A 16211-nucleotide genomic window follows, 5' to 3' on the forward strand; every position below is an offset into this window, starting at 1 on the left:
CTGTAATTCATGCAAGTACCAATATTGCCTCCTATTGGGATGTGCTTCACAAAGCTTCTTCACACATCATTTTGCATAATTCTTGCAACAACCCTCTCATGGAGGAGCAGGAAATTACCCCTTACTGAACTCCAGACTCCTATGAGTGTGGTCGCATATTTGGTGTGTGGCACAGCCGGGATGTCAAGCCTTGAAGTACAAGTCCTTTGGTCCCTTTACTAAAATAGAGTTCTTCCCCTGTCCAGAGACGAAAATGCACCAGAGGATCAACGGATGGAGCACGTGTTCCTCTCCACCTCGGCCAGGGCATCCTTACCAGATAAGGGGCAAAGTGTAGTCAGTAACTATGAAAGCCATGCCATGGTTATTTTGATAATTAACATTGAAAGAAGCTTCAAAGGGGTGAAGACATAAAGAAGCATGCTCAGCTACAATGTTTCTGCATCTGTGAATAGAACATAGATATTTGGTAGCCATCTGCTTAGCTACCATTAGCCATTAGCCATTAGCCATTTGCAAAAGCATTTTGTGGTTTAAGGAGGACTTTAAAAACTTCCCAAGAAAAAAACTAAACACTTGATGACATTGAGTGTGAAGTTAAGAGATTTTGAGATAGAACTGGCCAAAAAGCTTTAACTACAAATATTAAGAGACTTCTTGCTGCAGTAGAAAAGTTAGAATAGGAATATACACTGTGACTTCAGAATGATTAAGAGGCTTCTCATTGTTCTTCCTAAGAACGAGTGTCACTGGCAACCCTATCATATCTTTACATGGTTATTTGATCACATGTAGCAGGGTTTTTTTTCCTTATGGGAGTCTAGGATCTAGGTTCTAAGTTCTAGAATCTCCACTGAAATTTCAAAGCACAAAAGAATCACTTCTTGAAGCTTAAGTGTCTTCTCATTGATAAAAGGCTTACTATCTCCACTATTTTGCGTCCCATTTGTAGTATGCTCTTGCTAAATTGTAAAGCCTCGGGTAACAATATTGGGTGCTCAGCTCATAAAAACAATAGGACCTAAAAATGAGTCACTACTTGTAATCTCTAAGTGCTCACAGTATAATAATAAAAACCCTTAGATAAACCATGACTACGTCCTAATCAATATAGATATTAATATAAATATATTATCCTTTGTGGGGGGAGGTTTCTATTGGTTAGTAATATAGTTCTTTACATTCCATTGGCAATTTGTAGTTCATATAGTGCTTTCACATATATTATCACATTTGTGCTTTTAATTGTCAATTGAAAACTGATACAATCCATAACCGACTTCTGTTCTCATTTCTACAATTTACTTAAAGTAGTTGAATTGTTCATGACCATTTTGGTTTGCTTAGAAACCTTGTTAGAAGATTCATGGAAACTTACCACAACAGATTATAAACTCTAATAAAAACTTTAAAAAAACAAACTTCTTGTTTAGAGCAATTTTAGATTTACACAATTTTTAGGAAGAGAGCACAGTTTCCCCTGTGCCCTGCCTTCAGTTACCCCTATTATTAACATCTTACATTAGTATAGTGTATTTATTATGTCTAATAAACTGATATGACACATTTTTATTTACTAAGTCCACAATTTATTCAGATTTCCTTAGTTTCTACCTGGTATCTTCTTTCTGTCGCAGGATCCCATCCAAGATACCACATTACATTCAATCTTCATGTCTTCTTAGGCTCCTCTTGGCTGTGACAGTTTCTCAGACTTTCCTTGCCTTTTAATGAACTTGACAATTTTGAGGCATGCGGGTCAAGCATTTTGTAGAATGTCCCTCAGTTGGAATTTGTCTAATGTTTTCCTCTTGATTTACTTGGAATTATGGCTTTTTTGCAAGAAGATCACAGGGGTAAAGTACCTTTTTCATCACCATATCAAAGGATAAGACTATCAACATGAGTTGTCTCTGTGCCACAAATGTGAGCAATAATAAATGATTAGTTTCTTCAGCCACTGAGTTTGGGGACCCTAGTCACCTGGCCAAGGTAGGGCTTGGAGGTTTCTCCAGCTTATACTTGTTTCCCTTTCCGTACTGTACTCTTTGGAAGGAAGTCACCACACTCAGCCCACGCTTAGGGAGTGGGGATTTATGCCGCACCTCTTTGAGGGCAGAGTATCTGCATAAAGTATTTGGTCTGAGAGGTATTTTTAAATTATAAAAACCTGGGAGGATTTCACAAGTCAACAGTGTTGTAAGGAGGAATGAGGAAAAAGATGAGGAACTCCATAGGAGGAAGGCAAGAAGTAAGGAATTCAAGATAATCATCACAACTAAGGCATGAGGTGAGGTTGTATGCCTCACCGGGGGTTTAAAGTTATGACCTGAAACATAATCCATTCAACTTTTTCCTGCTCATCCAGTTCCTCTGTTAAAGTGAAGCATTTGAACATTGGGGAACTGTAATGAAGTCCAGAATCCCTTCACTTTTCTCCTGAGATCATCCCATGGATATAATACTTCATGCATTGACAATGCCTATCCTTCAGTAAGGTTCTGGTGTTGAAAATGCATGAAATGGTTTCCCCATTTCCAGAGTTCGATACCTTTTCTTGGGAGTGGATTCAAGCGGATACGTGATGAGAAGAGGTGTTATCTCTCAAATTATACTGTTGCATTTGACTTAGTTAACTACTGATATTGGACAGCGGTTGCTGTATAACAAACCATCCCCAAACTCAGTGGCTGAAGAAAGTAATCACTTATTATTGCTCACATTTGTAGGACAGCTAGAGTTTATCTAGCCTGGGTTCAGCTGGGTAGTTCTGGTTCTCATGAAGATCTGTTAGTTGGCTGGGAAGTCACTGATCTGTGTTCCTCACCCTTTTCTTCAATTCAGCATGCTAGCTGTAGCATGTTTTAATCATAGCAACGTCAAGAGGCAAAGGAAGAAGTAGTAATATTTGCAATCTATCATACCCTTATTTCTCGAAACACTCTTTTTTTTTTTTTTTTTTTTTGGTAACTCAGGACTATCTCCATTCTCTTATCTTTTATTTCCTTAATTCTTCTTCCTTCAACTCAGTACTGTAAATAGGCTCTACCTAAGGTTTTGCCTTATAGTCCTAACCTTCTCCATGTGTGTGCTCTTCTTAGGAAGTCTTATCCAGGGTCAGATTTTCTAATTCCCTAGTGGTAGTTTCCAGTTTACTATTAGGCACTTCCGTATTTTCATAATCTTTAGTCCCATGCTCCCCTTAAAGCAATGTTTCTCCTGAATACAAAGCTGTATGGTTTTTTTAAGATTTTATTTTTAACTACTCTCTACACCCAACACGGGGCTCAAACTCACGACCCCAAGATCAAGAGGCACGTGCTCTACTGACTGAACCAACCACATGTCCCTAAAGCTGTATGTCTGAAAAGGACTTTGGTCTTCATTTAATGTTTGATGTGGATGCAAAAACAAAAAGCCCTGATGAAAACCTATCCTACATTAATAGGAATCTGACAGCTCTTAACGTTAAGAGAACACATCTGAAAGAAAACAATAATGATGAGGGGAGTATTAAACACCATTTCCTATGAGAAACGGTTAAAGTTACTAATATTTTTTTTTAATCTAGAGATTACATGGGGCATCATGATCATCATGCTTACAGAGTGGAAGGTATGAAATATGGAAGACCTGAGGTGTTTTCTTTTATAGCAGAACTACAGCCAATAGGTAGATTTGGGGAAGAAAAATTTTAGCTTGATGTAAGAAAGAAATTTTTAGTAAAAGAACTGTATGGAAACAGAATGGGCTATATGTATATCTTCATTTTTCAATTATCGTCACCCATCTTTCCTGAAATGTCTTGCTTCCCTTTCTCTCGATCATCATCAAAATCCTATCCATCCTTTAAGATTAATCCCAAGCCTTCATCTCTCCACAAACTCTTCCCTGACGACTCAAATTTTATTGATCCTTTCAACTCACGTCCATAATTTCCTAGCCCACCCCAGCTAAATTAAGCGCTCTTTGAAAATGGAAATACAACATATAACTTTATAATCTTGAGTATGAAACACAATGTTGAGCTTCTAATAGACATTCAGTAAATTCTTACTGATTTACTATTAGAAATCTTCCTGATTTCTCATCCGGAATCATTAGGCTTGGGTTAGAATTTGAACCAGGTTGAAATGCCCAAGAGTCTGATCATTTCATACTTCTTTCGCAAAAGGAGATGCCTTCTGATTTTAATAGTAGCCTGAAGAAAATACGGAATTTTGCCATCACTTGCCATCCAAGCTTACATTTTCCTACTTATCAAAAAAGACACTGAATTCACAGGTTCTCTAAGATTTTTGATTTATAGCTCAGATAATTTGTTGGAAGAATTAGCAGAAGGAAATTGGCATCAACTTCCTCATGTCTGAAAATTATCTCACCCAAAAATCATCTGGTGAATGGGAATATATGGCGTGGAGGAACACATACAACACTGGAGAACGTCACTCTCGTTGGCATTCCGGTCTGCCTGTTGTCATAGTTACCGAGGTACTCCAAGCGGTTTCCCTCCTGAATCATACTCTGCAAACCCTCAATGAAAATAAGCTATTCTTCCTGCTTTATTTTTCTCTAACCCAGAACTGAAGCTAGAAAATAGCCTCAATTGCATGGGTGTTTTTATACTTTCAGCAAGATTTTAAGCAATGAGCAAACAAAATTGCTTTTGTTTTAAGCAAACAAAAACAATGAGGAATTTAATCAAAATAAGTGCCTCTGATTGCAGTTTTTACCTTATTTGTTCAGCGATGATTCACTGAGGAGCTAGGTGTCGAGGATACAACTAAGATTGTGGCCCAGTCCTCGCCCTAGAAGCTGACAGAGCTCTGCGAGGGAGAGAGACGGGTAAGGGATGCATTTCGGGGAAATGCAATCAGTTTTGTGCCAGAAACAGAGTATGGAAACCAATGGAAACGCTAAAGAGAAATAACTTTAAAGTTCGGGGTGCTGATGCAGTTGTATCAGAGGGAGGCCCCCATCCTGTGACTCTTGCCGCGTTGTTCCTGTGAAGTTTAGCAAACGTATTTTTGGTCACTTTGGATACAGGACACCTGCATCACCCTGCAGGTTGGGCTTATGGAGCAGCGGCATGAGGCGACCAGCCCTCTCCTCACAACATGCTATCGCCTGCTGATACTCACACACAGTCTCCCCTTTGTGCTTTGGCTCCAGGAACTCCTTCACGGACATCCTCCGTGCCATCCTGCTGTCCCTGGAAGTCCTTATCGAAGATCCAGAGCTGCAGATAAATGGCTTCATTTTAATCATAGACTGGAGTAATTTTTCCTTCAAACAAGCCTCCAAACTGACACCTTCAATCCTCAAACTGGCTATCGAAGGGCTGCAGGTATGTTCACCCAACGTACAGTACGGGACTGTGTGACAGTCTACTTTTGTCTTATTCCAACCCAAGTAATATTTGTCCTTTGGAATAGGAAAGGAAAACTTCGGTGCAGTTCGCCTGTGACTCCTCCATATTTTCACTCCAGCCTGAGTTAGACTTTTTGTAAAAGTCAGTCTTCGTTTTCATTAACAACTCTAAAGTACTGTTACCACAGGCACAAATCACCTACTGTAGCAATTATGAATAAAGCTCAGAGATGTTTAGCCTCATCCGAGAGTTCACAAAAATTAAAACTAGAAAACATCTGCTCTATGAGCATGCCCTAGGTAAAGGTGGCATGGGGGCCTTCCACTCTTTCTAGAAACAGTGTTGCACTATGGAAATGCACCCCGTGGACCCTCATTTCCCAGAATGCACTGTGCTTGAGTGTCTGTACTAAAGTAAACCACGTCAGTGCAAACAAAGGAAGCAGACAAAACTCTACGTATTGTTTGTGTGACCAGTTGTCAGGACTTTGGGGAAGGGGGTTTTGTGCTGCACGGAGGTCGGGATGGTCAGTCTTGGGGTTCCTTCTACTTTTCAAAGCCAGTGATTCTGTGAAAAGTAACAAACTCAAAGGGCACTGCTGGGTAGCTTTCTGGTGACAACACTATTACAGTACAAAGTAAAGGCACAGTTCGGGAAGGTTCAGAATCAGCACAGATAAAACCCATGTCCCTTCTTAATTTTGAAGGAAGAATGACTCAATGCGGTGACCCTCCCCAAAGATGGCAGTGACATGAAGCTATGTAGAAAAATAGATATTTGCTAATTCTCAGATCAGCAGCCATTACCCTTGCTCTTCAAAGTGCAAAAGTAGGAGACCCATTTCCACCACTCATCATCGTCTAGCGTGATGGGTGGTTGATGGGTCTGTTTCTGGAACTGTGGCTTATTCGTATCGGGCCTCCCACAGATCTCTAGCACCTCGTAGGCCTCTGATAAACAGGTTTCTTGAATGGATCTTATTTTATTGAAATGGTTTCCTATTTCAAGGGTAGGAGAAATAGAACGGGCATTTCAGAAGAGGAGGAGCAAATACACCCTCTTCCACTAATGCCACGTTATCCTGGGGGGCTGCATCACACAGTGTACTGGGGACACGTTTTGGAAGTTGCTTTCGCATTTCTAGACTACAGGCAGTGTCCTGCCTTGCCTTAACCAACCGGATCATGGATTGGTCTGCTCTATACTATCGATCACTTTCTCTCAGCTTTAACTCCTTTTGTCCAGACTCCTCTTATCCAAATCACTGAACCTCTGATCTCTCTCTCCTTACAGCTTTTATCAAAAAGAGTTTTAAAGGAAGCTGCAAAGTTTACTTCATGATCTATAATTATGCTGACCATATTTCCAGGGTTTTCTGTGGTGGTACAAGCTTCATTTGATTTTATCCATTTTAAAAATATAATCCAATACACGTATAAGTAGCTGTGATTCTAGCTCTGTTTTTATAAGATTTTTTTCATAAATCAGGAAAGACAATGTCCTTTATCCAAACTTGTATTCCAGTTTTTCTTTCTTAAAACGTGTGAACTATATAATATGTCCCTTGCCAACTCCACTGGGCTGATGTGGGTCTTACTGAGTTAATACATGTGATGTGTTTTAAAAGGTAAGGCTACACATAAGCTTGTAAGATGTTTTTGTGAGAAACAGTAGGTGACCTTTTGTGGGCAAGGTGAGTCCCATCTGGGCCTTTACTTGTACCAGGGCCTGGGATGAATCTCACAACATCCTTCCTACAGCTCTGGTTAAGGAGTAACTTCTACTGAGAGAAGGGAGATGCATGAGGTCAAGGTCAGAGTGGAGTAAAAGTACTTCCTCCCATCATCTCACAGAACAATGACCTGAATCCCTTTACTCCTCTCCCTTTATGTAAAGCAAGGTAAACTCCTTTGACGGTGGGTAAGTATCAGGCCAGTCTGGAGTCAGGCAGTCTGGATTGGAATGCAGATTTTTCTGGGAATTCTGCCTGCCCAGGCCCTGAATCCCTGGGAATGCTTAGGAAGGTGCAGTCTCTCCTGCTAGGAGAAGGAAGCCAATGGTTCCAGGGGAAGCTAAGCATGGGTGTAGCTCCTCCATTTTGGATACAGGCTCCCTGGACCATCTAGCTGTTGTCTGGGCCACTGTGAAAAATCCCTCAGGGCCACTGCAGATAGGTGCTGCTTTTGTTCCACAGAGGGCAGTCAGATATGGCCATTCACTGGCAACTTCTCACTCCAGGCGATTATCTCTGAGGCTCATTCCAGGCTTTTCTCTGAGGGGACATTCAGATACCATCGTCACCCCTCTACTGGCTCTCTCAGTGATCTTTCTTCATTGCAGGGATTGTTTTTATCCACAATGTAGCCATTAGCTCCTTTGACATTTCAAAAAAGTCAGAATTTGTACTGAGCAGAATTCATGCCTTTGGTATTATGCTAAGTGAAATAAGTCAGTCAGAGAAAGACAGATATCATATGATTTCACTCATGTGTGGAATTTGAGGAACTTAACAGAAGACCATGGGGGAAGGGAAAGAAAAGTAAGATGCAAACAGAGAGGGATGCAAACCATAAGAGACTCACAAATACAAAGAACAAACTGAGGGATAATGGGGTGGGGAAAATGGGTGATGGGCACTGAGAAGGGCACTTGTTGGGATGAGCACTGGGTGTTGTATGTAAGTGAGGAATCATGGGAATCTATTCCTGAAGCCAAGACTACACTGTATGTTAGCCAACTTGACCAAAAACAGAGAAAAGAATTCATACCCATGTGGTCACCCTTGTGGTAAAAGGAGGATCTCATACAGGTCTCCATTCGCCAGCCACGAAGATTCGAGATTAATTCTACAATACTGCTGACATGGCCAAAGGCATAGACTTTTGCGGAGAAAGGGAACTCGAGGTAAGGCCAGTCAGCGAGAGAAGAGAAGCCCCTGTTCTTCTTCCTGTGCGCCCTCTGAGAGGCCTGAAGAGGTTAGAGTATCTGCTAGGCATGCGGGAAATTGCAGGGGACGGAGATCCTGTGTTCCAGTGAGGAGACCTTGCTCTCTCTGCCGTTCTGCCTTTGTAGGGTAGATGTGAGACAGCAGCCTTGTCAGAAGGAATCATCAGACCACTTTCGTGCTAGGCCATCTGGTTTAGGGTTTTAGCTATTTATAGGAACTATCTCCGATTACCTGCTGCTCAAACCCTAGATAATTTGGGGCCCTGGGGTATTATCACACATAGGTAATACAACACCTACCGCAGGGAGGAGGGGGTGGGGGCTCACTGCTCAGGCAGTGAGAATTTAGAATCGTTTTTGGTCATCCCACACCTTGCGTAACACACTAGTTCCCAAACCCTGGGTTTTAGCCCTATTACCCCCATTCTTAGTTCTCTGTGAAGACAGTTGTTCAGCGCTACCTTCAGTTACTAATTGTTGTGCATTGAGTTCCTTGAGGAGCAGACTCTGCCAGAGGTTAGCGTGAGGTTCATCAGGGAGTGCTCTTGGGATCAACTCCTGTAGAAGGGAAGCTATGGAAGAATGTTTGCCAGCAGAAGTCAAGCTAGGATTCTGGCATTTCCCGTGAAAGCCTCGGGTGTTGTGACTGAGATGACCCTTCAGATTTCTCCCTGACTGGGGCCAAGGGGTTGGACTTTGATATTCCCACACTGTTCAGTCATTGGGTACAGGCTGCTCTGGGAAATGGGTGTGAGTTTGGGCGAAGTGACTCTCTTCAGCCGAAGCCCCAGAGAGCACTGTTATCTGCCAGCTTTCTGCTAGCAACATCCCCGAACAACTGGGGAATAACTCCGCAGTCCTGAATGAGGCCTGGCAATATATCAGAATTTCTACCATAATACGAAGCAAAAGATATTTGGAATATTCTGTAATGTAATGTCAAGGAGCTTCCTTTATTTTGAATCTAGGTGTTGAACCGCTTTTTTTTCTTGGTTACATAAAGTCCTCAATTCTACCCAACGTGGAAGAAATACCCAGTAATACTGAGGTGATGGGCACTGGGCAGGGAAATCAGTGGCCTACCAGTTGTATTTCTGTGCCTCAAAAGGCAATTATATATATTCAACTGATCCTTGATAAAGGAGAAAAGGCAGCACAATGGAACTGAGATAGTCTTTTCAACAAATTGTGCTAGAACGGGACATGTCATGTGCAAAAAACTGAATCTAGATAGAGACGTTACACTCTTCACAAAAACTAACTCAGAATGGATCACAGACCTAAGTGTAAAATTGAAAGCTATATAAATCTAGTAAGATAACATAGGAGAAAACCTTTGTGACCTTGGTTATGGCAATGACTTTTTAGATAAACCACCAAAGGCACAATCCATGAAAGAAATAATTGATAAGCTGGACTTCATTAAAATTAAAGACTTCTGCTCTGCAAAAGACCGTGTCAAGAGGATAAGAAGAAAAGTCAGACTGGGAGAAAATATTTGCAAAGATACACGTGATAAAGAACTGTTATCCAAAATATACAAAGAACACTTCAAACTCAACGATAAGAAAGTGAACAATCCAATTAAAAAATTGGCCAGAGACCCGAATAAACACGTCACCAAAGAAAACATATAGATGGCAAATAAAATAAAAAGAATGCTCCACATCACATTCATCAGAGAAATGCAAATTAAAACAGCAATGAGATACCACTGTCCACCTAAGTAGAGAGGCTAATATCTGGAACACGAATAACACTAAAGCCTTTCAAGGATGTGGAGCCACAGAAACCCTCATTCAATCCTGGTAGGAGTGCAAAATGGTGCAGCCACTTTGGAAGACAGTTTGGTCGCTTCTTACAAAATTAGACATATTCTTACCATACGATTCAGTAATCAAGCTCCTTGGTATTTACCAAAGGAATCAAAAACTTATATGTACACAGATGTTTTCAGCAATTTTATTCATAATTGCCCAAATTTGGAAGCCACCAAGATATTCAGTAGGTGAATGGATAAATAAACTGTGATACAAAACAATGAAATATTATTTAGTGCTAAAAAGAATTGAGCTATCAAACCATGAAAAGACATGGGGGAAACTTAAATGCATATTATGAGGTGGAAAAAGTCAATCTGAAAAGGCTACGTACTGCATGATTCCAACTATATGACATTCTGGAAAAGGCAAAGCTATAGAGACAGTAAAAAGATCAGTTGTACCCAGGAGTTGTGGGTGGGGGTGGGGGGGTGGGGCCGGATGAACAGACTGGGCACAAAGGCTGTGTGATGCTATAATGATGGATACGTGTCACACATCTGTCCAAATTCATAGAACAGACAATACCAAGAGTGAACTGTAATGGAAACTATGGACTTTGGATTATAATGATACGTCATTGTAGGTTCATCAGTTGTAATAAATGCACCACTCTGGGGGGGCGGGTGCTAATAGTGGGGGAAGCTACATATGTGTGTGAGCAGGGGATATATGGGATTTCCCATATCTGTGCCTTTCCTTCAATTTTGCTATGAACTTAAAACTGCTCTAAAAAGTAAAACCTTAATGAAAAAAAAGGTAATTATATTGCCTCTAACAACAATTATCCAAAGAATTGTCTGTGCATAGAACTTTGGTTATGTGCTTCATAGGCTGAATTAGTGAGTTATAATAATAATTCTATAGAAGACTGCTCTTTAAGGGATCATCAGATTTCTAGATCAAAAGTTACGCTGTATCAGCCAGTCATGAAATTCTAATAGTGTATGTATTATACATTCCTCCTTTCACAGCAATGCTTTGAGGAAATGTCATTGTTTAGAATGTTAAGTTGTCCCAGTTACATAAATATTCTATGAATATTAGTTCAAAGAACTTCAGTTAAAATACTAATTTTGAGAATGCCTGGAAGTCATTTTCTCTCACTCAGTTGTTTGATCTCTTAAATGCGGTCAATAATGTCTAAAAGAGTCATGTATCTGTTCATTACAACTTGTTTAAATTTTAATCAAACTTAAAGTAATATTTATGCCACCATTTTAATACAGCTCAGTGTTACTCTCAATTCTGCTGGGGAATTCTGGCAGAATGAGCAACATGCTGAAATCCTGTTCTTGAGTTTTGTGATGTCTCCAAAATCAATTTTTGGAATTATTTCTTGTAAATCATTGTGGCCCAGCCATTACAATCAACACACGGCATTTATCAATGTTCAGCCAACCCAGATACTTACAAAGAGCTTACTGGGCTGAATGAAGTGTTTTACTTGGGAAGAGCTGTAGCCTTGTGTCCCGCAGGCTATTTACAAAATGTTTGATTCCCTTAAAGACCCAGGCATTTGTTAAGGGTTTAAAGAAGCTTACTTTTCATTCACTGGAGGAGAGCCAGGCATCATTCATTCTTTTTTCTCTTTTCTCCTCATTTCTGGGCTTAGGTCGTTTTCCTCTGGCCCATCAGACACTTTTTCTATTCATTCACTCTTCATTCAAGGCTTACTGTGTGACTGTTTTGTTGTGGTTAAGGATGGTATTATAATATTTATATGATAAATACTATAAATATTTGACTTATACTGTTATAAATATTTGATTTACACTGACTTTGCCCCAGGCACTTTTCACACACCATTTAATTTCTACCATAAACCTATGAGGTAATACTGTTATGACACCACATTTTACAGGTGACAAAACTAAAATCTAGAGAGATCAATGGCTTGCCTGAGGTCTTTAAATGGCAGAACCAGGATCCAAGCCTGAATAGTTGGACTCTGCTCTCACCTACATCAAAGCGTGGTTGTACCGCAGCAGCTGCAACACCTGGGAACATTTTTGAACGTTCAGAATGTTCAAATGCTTTCAATAGAGTTATCTCCCTTCCTCCACCTCCCTCCTCAAACTCCCAAAGCTTTGAGCCAGCGTACTGCAAAAGGAGGTCCGCTGCTTTTCAAACTCTTAGCCCAAAAGTGAGAATGGATTTGGAGCAATGCTCAGAGGCTCGGCCAGCTGCAAATCATCTCTCTCCTGGGTGTCCCTTTTTGTTACACTGCTTCCCACCTTTGTCCAGTCTCTCTACCCGCTTCCCACATTCTACTTTTTCATCCCTTTTCTAAAACATATGACATGCCCACTTGCCTTTAGAGTATCCCAAGTGTCCTATTCGCCTAAAAGACTAGAACAGTAAAAAGTCTGTCCAGTCAATGGGCAACCTGAAAGTTCTCTGGGGCAAATGAATGTATAGTGTGGTTAGAAATTTGGAAAGGCAGGTTGGGCAAGTGCACTTCAAGTTAGCAGTAGATTCGCACCGTTATCAAGCATCAATGACGCAGACATGCAGATACAGTGACTCCCGGTGTATTCATTCCACATAGAATGTGGGTCAGGTACTCTCTAACTAAACAGGATTTACAGCAGAGAACTGAGCTGGCCAGGCTTACTGAAGCTTACTTGCTAGGGCTTTATTATGCAAAGTGTAGTCCACAAATCGGCAATATCAGCATCACCAGGAGCTGGTTAAAAATGCAGAAACTCAGGCCACTGAATCAGAATCTGCATTTCAAGTTCTTTAATGTGTAAGTGGTCTGCATGCACATTAAAGTTGGAGAAACACTACTGTAACAGACGGCATTACAGTATAAGAGGATCTCTGCGTCAAGTGCGTCAGACTTCCCTGGGGGGCTCGGTACAAACCCCATCGACTGTATTGCATCCCCAGTGTTTCTGAGTCCATAGATCTGGAGCAGAGTTCATGAACTGACCTTTCAAAAACATTCCCAGGGATGCTGTTGCTGGTACAATCACACTTTGATGTAGGTGGGCATCGACTCTAACTATTTGGGCTTCAGTCCTGGTTCTGCCACCTGAAGACCTCAGGCATGTCATTGATCATTCTAGATTTTAATTTCGTCATCTGCAAAATGTGGTGTCATAACAGTACTACCTCAAAGGTTTATGGTAAAAAGTGGATTGTACATGAAAGGTGCCTGGGACTAAGCGTCACAGACAGTGCTCGCTGAATGATAGAATGTTATGGAAAGAATGAAGAGACCAGCCCTTATCCATGGGCTCCTGTGCCTCTAACGTATGGATTTAAATGAGTATGCTCTCCATTGTCCCAGGTCTGCCAGTGTGGATCCCGGAAAATGCGATCTCATCAACCTGTTCCCTGGCCCTGAACAGGGAGCTCCCTCTCCTCGCTCGCCTTAGTTAATGACTTAGGTCCAGCTTGTTGTCACCTGTCCAGGCGGTGGTACTTGAGATGCTGTATCTTTCTATTCATGTGGTGTGATCCTTTTCATTATCACCAAACAGTCAACTGTGCACGTTTTTGCAGTTGGGTGATTAATGGGGTCAAAATCACTTCTTTCATCTGGCAGGACTCTTTAGCGATAGCATTTATGGTGTCTTTTCTTGATCCTTGCAGTTGTCATGTATTAAAGAATATTAGATAGAAACAGATTGAAGGAAAAGGATATTTATACTTTGCCAAGAGGTTGCTTAATTTATGTTTCCTGAACACTCCTGGTATATTTGAAGAACACTTTCCCTCCAAACTATTTTTTACCTTCTCAGCCACAAAGCTGTAATTCTGAATTTGCAATAGTGCAATATGTTACTATGGAAATATTAGAAGAATAAAATATCTCCTTTAATGCACTACCTTGTTAAGTATCAATTAAACTCGGGAAGATAATTAGAGCTAATGAGACTCTGGTGATGCTGATGGCAAACAGCATGGCCTATTTAAAACAGTTCCAATTAAATAGGCGTATCTCTAGCATATTTTCGATAAATAGTTTTTCTGGACTTTCATGCATTATAGATCTAGCCACTGCTCTGATTCACCCATTTAAGAAACAGGTACTAAGTCTTTACTTTGTGCCAGTCACAAAAGTAAACAGATGCAGTCCCTGCTTTCAAGGTGTCAGGGGTCAAAGCAGAGGCAGACCCATGAACAAATGATGAAACAATGAGCACGTGCAGAAAGGGGATATGCACCAGGTTCATAAAATCCCAGCCCAGGCCAGAGGTGTTAGAAATGGCATCCTGAGAGGGGCACACATCAGCTGATTCTTAGCAGCTGAGTGCAGAATAGCCAAGAGAAGGCAGGGTGGGAGAATTTCAGGCGTGGGGGATAATACAGGCAAAGACATACAGGCAAATATACTCAATAGGAGAGAGAAATGGAATTAATTTTGTATTCCTGGAGTGCACCAAGGACCAGGCAAGGAGCTTGTGTGCCCTGCAGACATTGAGGGCCACTGAATATATTGAAGCAGAGTGGCCACACACTTTTATATTCACGTGGGATCAATTTGGTGGGTATGAGCAGGGAAGATTCAAAGGCAGGAGAATAATTAAAAGACAAGTGCAGTAATTCAAATAAGAAATAATAAGACTAAGTAGGGGTGGTGGAAGGGATTTGATAACTACACAGGAAGTAAACTAAGGCAGCGTTTGGTGGTTAGATGCTTGAGAATGGGACGTGGTGGAGGAGTCAAGGCAAAAGCTGAGGTGTGCAGCCAGGGTGAAGGGTGCCTTGTGGTGCCAACCAATGAGATCATGCAGACAGGAATGGCAGGTGTGGGGAGATAATGAGCATTATTGGAATGTTGGACATGGTGAGTTTAGGATCCCAGGAAATATTTGAAAGGTTTGTATGAAGTCTGAGCTGAGGGGAAAGGTCTAGGGCGGATCTGTAGAGTTGGTGGTGTCTGCAATCATGGGAAAGGAAAAGATCATTCAGAGAAAAACTAGAGTGATGAACAATGACCGAGAAAAGAACCCAAGTGATGAGCAATGTAAATGAACAAGTTGGACGAAGAGGAGTCCGCCAAAGAGAAAGGGGAGGTGGAGATGGGGAGGTGTGAGAAGAATCCTGAGCTCATCTCCCGACAGGAACTAAGGGACTGGGGCTTCAAGGAGGGAAACCATTTGAGGGTGATGGTGGGAGGAGCATCTAGAGAGCCCTGGTTTGAGGGCGAGGACGGTGGAAAAATCTCTATCAAGAGACTCTATCAAGAAATGCGTCCCGGAGACCACAGCAGGTGGTGGAGAGAGGAAACTGGAGGAGAGGGAGCAAGAAGACGGTAGTGGAAGAAGTTTTGCATCTTACTCTTCCATTGGACAGGACTTTCAGCAGCAGAATATATTAAGGGCCTTCACACAGCCGTGGCAGATCAGTCTTGACAAAAGATTGACCCTTGTGAATTGTTTAGTTCCAGGTTAATATTTCTCAATGCACCAGTGTAGAGATCTCTGCCTTCATTATTATGAAACGAGTAGTGACATGGCTATCCAGGGACTCTGCTGAATATATTATATATTTGCAAAAATATGGACTACCTATGAGTTTCTAGTCCTGTCAGTGTCCTAGGGGGCATAGTGGCACAGAGTTAATCGGTATTCAGCTGCCTTGAAGTCCAGCTGTTGAAAGAACCTGTGCGGAAAACCTTGCCCTGTCATCCACATTCTCTGGTGATTAAACTGTAGGCATTAAAATAATACTACATTTCCAAAAAAAATCAATCAGAGCCCCTTTGTTTCCTGAAATGAAACAGCAACTCAAATCTGGCTCAAACAAAAGAAAAATGCAGGCGTGGGACACGTACAGAACAGGAAAGTTCCTGGCTACTCTATCTTCCATATTTGGCTAGTCCTGGAGGCAAAGTTGCAACAATGCTCTAAGAGCTCAGTCTTTCCTTCTCTGACTGTCTCTTAGTTACACCTTTCTCTGTACTGACCTTATTCTCAGACAGGCTTTCTCCTGAGAGTGACAAGGAAGTCTTCAACAGTTCCAGATACAGGTGACCTCTCGTGTCTGCACTCTTGGCAGGAGTGAGGGGGTTGGCCAGACCAGTTTACGAGCCCTCTCAGGATGCTACACGTGAACTG

General features: G+C 41.4%; 1 protein-coding gene across 1 annotated transcript in view; it reads left to right on the forward strand.

Annotated features, from left to right (window-relative positions):
- Positions 1-16211, forward strand: part of CLVS1 (clavesin 1) — a 172860-nt gene that overhangs the window by 79722 nt on the left and 76927 nt on the right. The window contains exon 3 of the mRNA XM_078441449.1: positions 5173-5347. Within this exon, the coding sequence (XP_078297575.1) occupies positions 5173-5347 (175 nt within the window). The remainder of the gene's footprint in view (positions 1-5172; positions 5348-16211) is intronic.

Source organism: Panthera onca, chromosome F2 (assembly GCF_046562875.1).
Source record: "Panthera onca isolate mPanOnc1 chromosome F2, mPanOnc1 haplotype 2, whole genome shotgun sequence".
NCBI classification, from domain to species: domain Eukaryota; kingdom Metazoa; phylum Chordata; class Mammalia; order Carnivora; family Felidae; genus Panthera; species Panthera onca.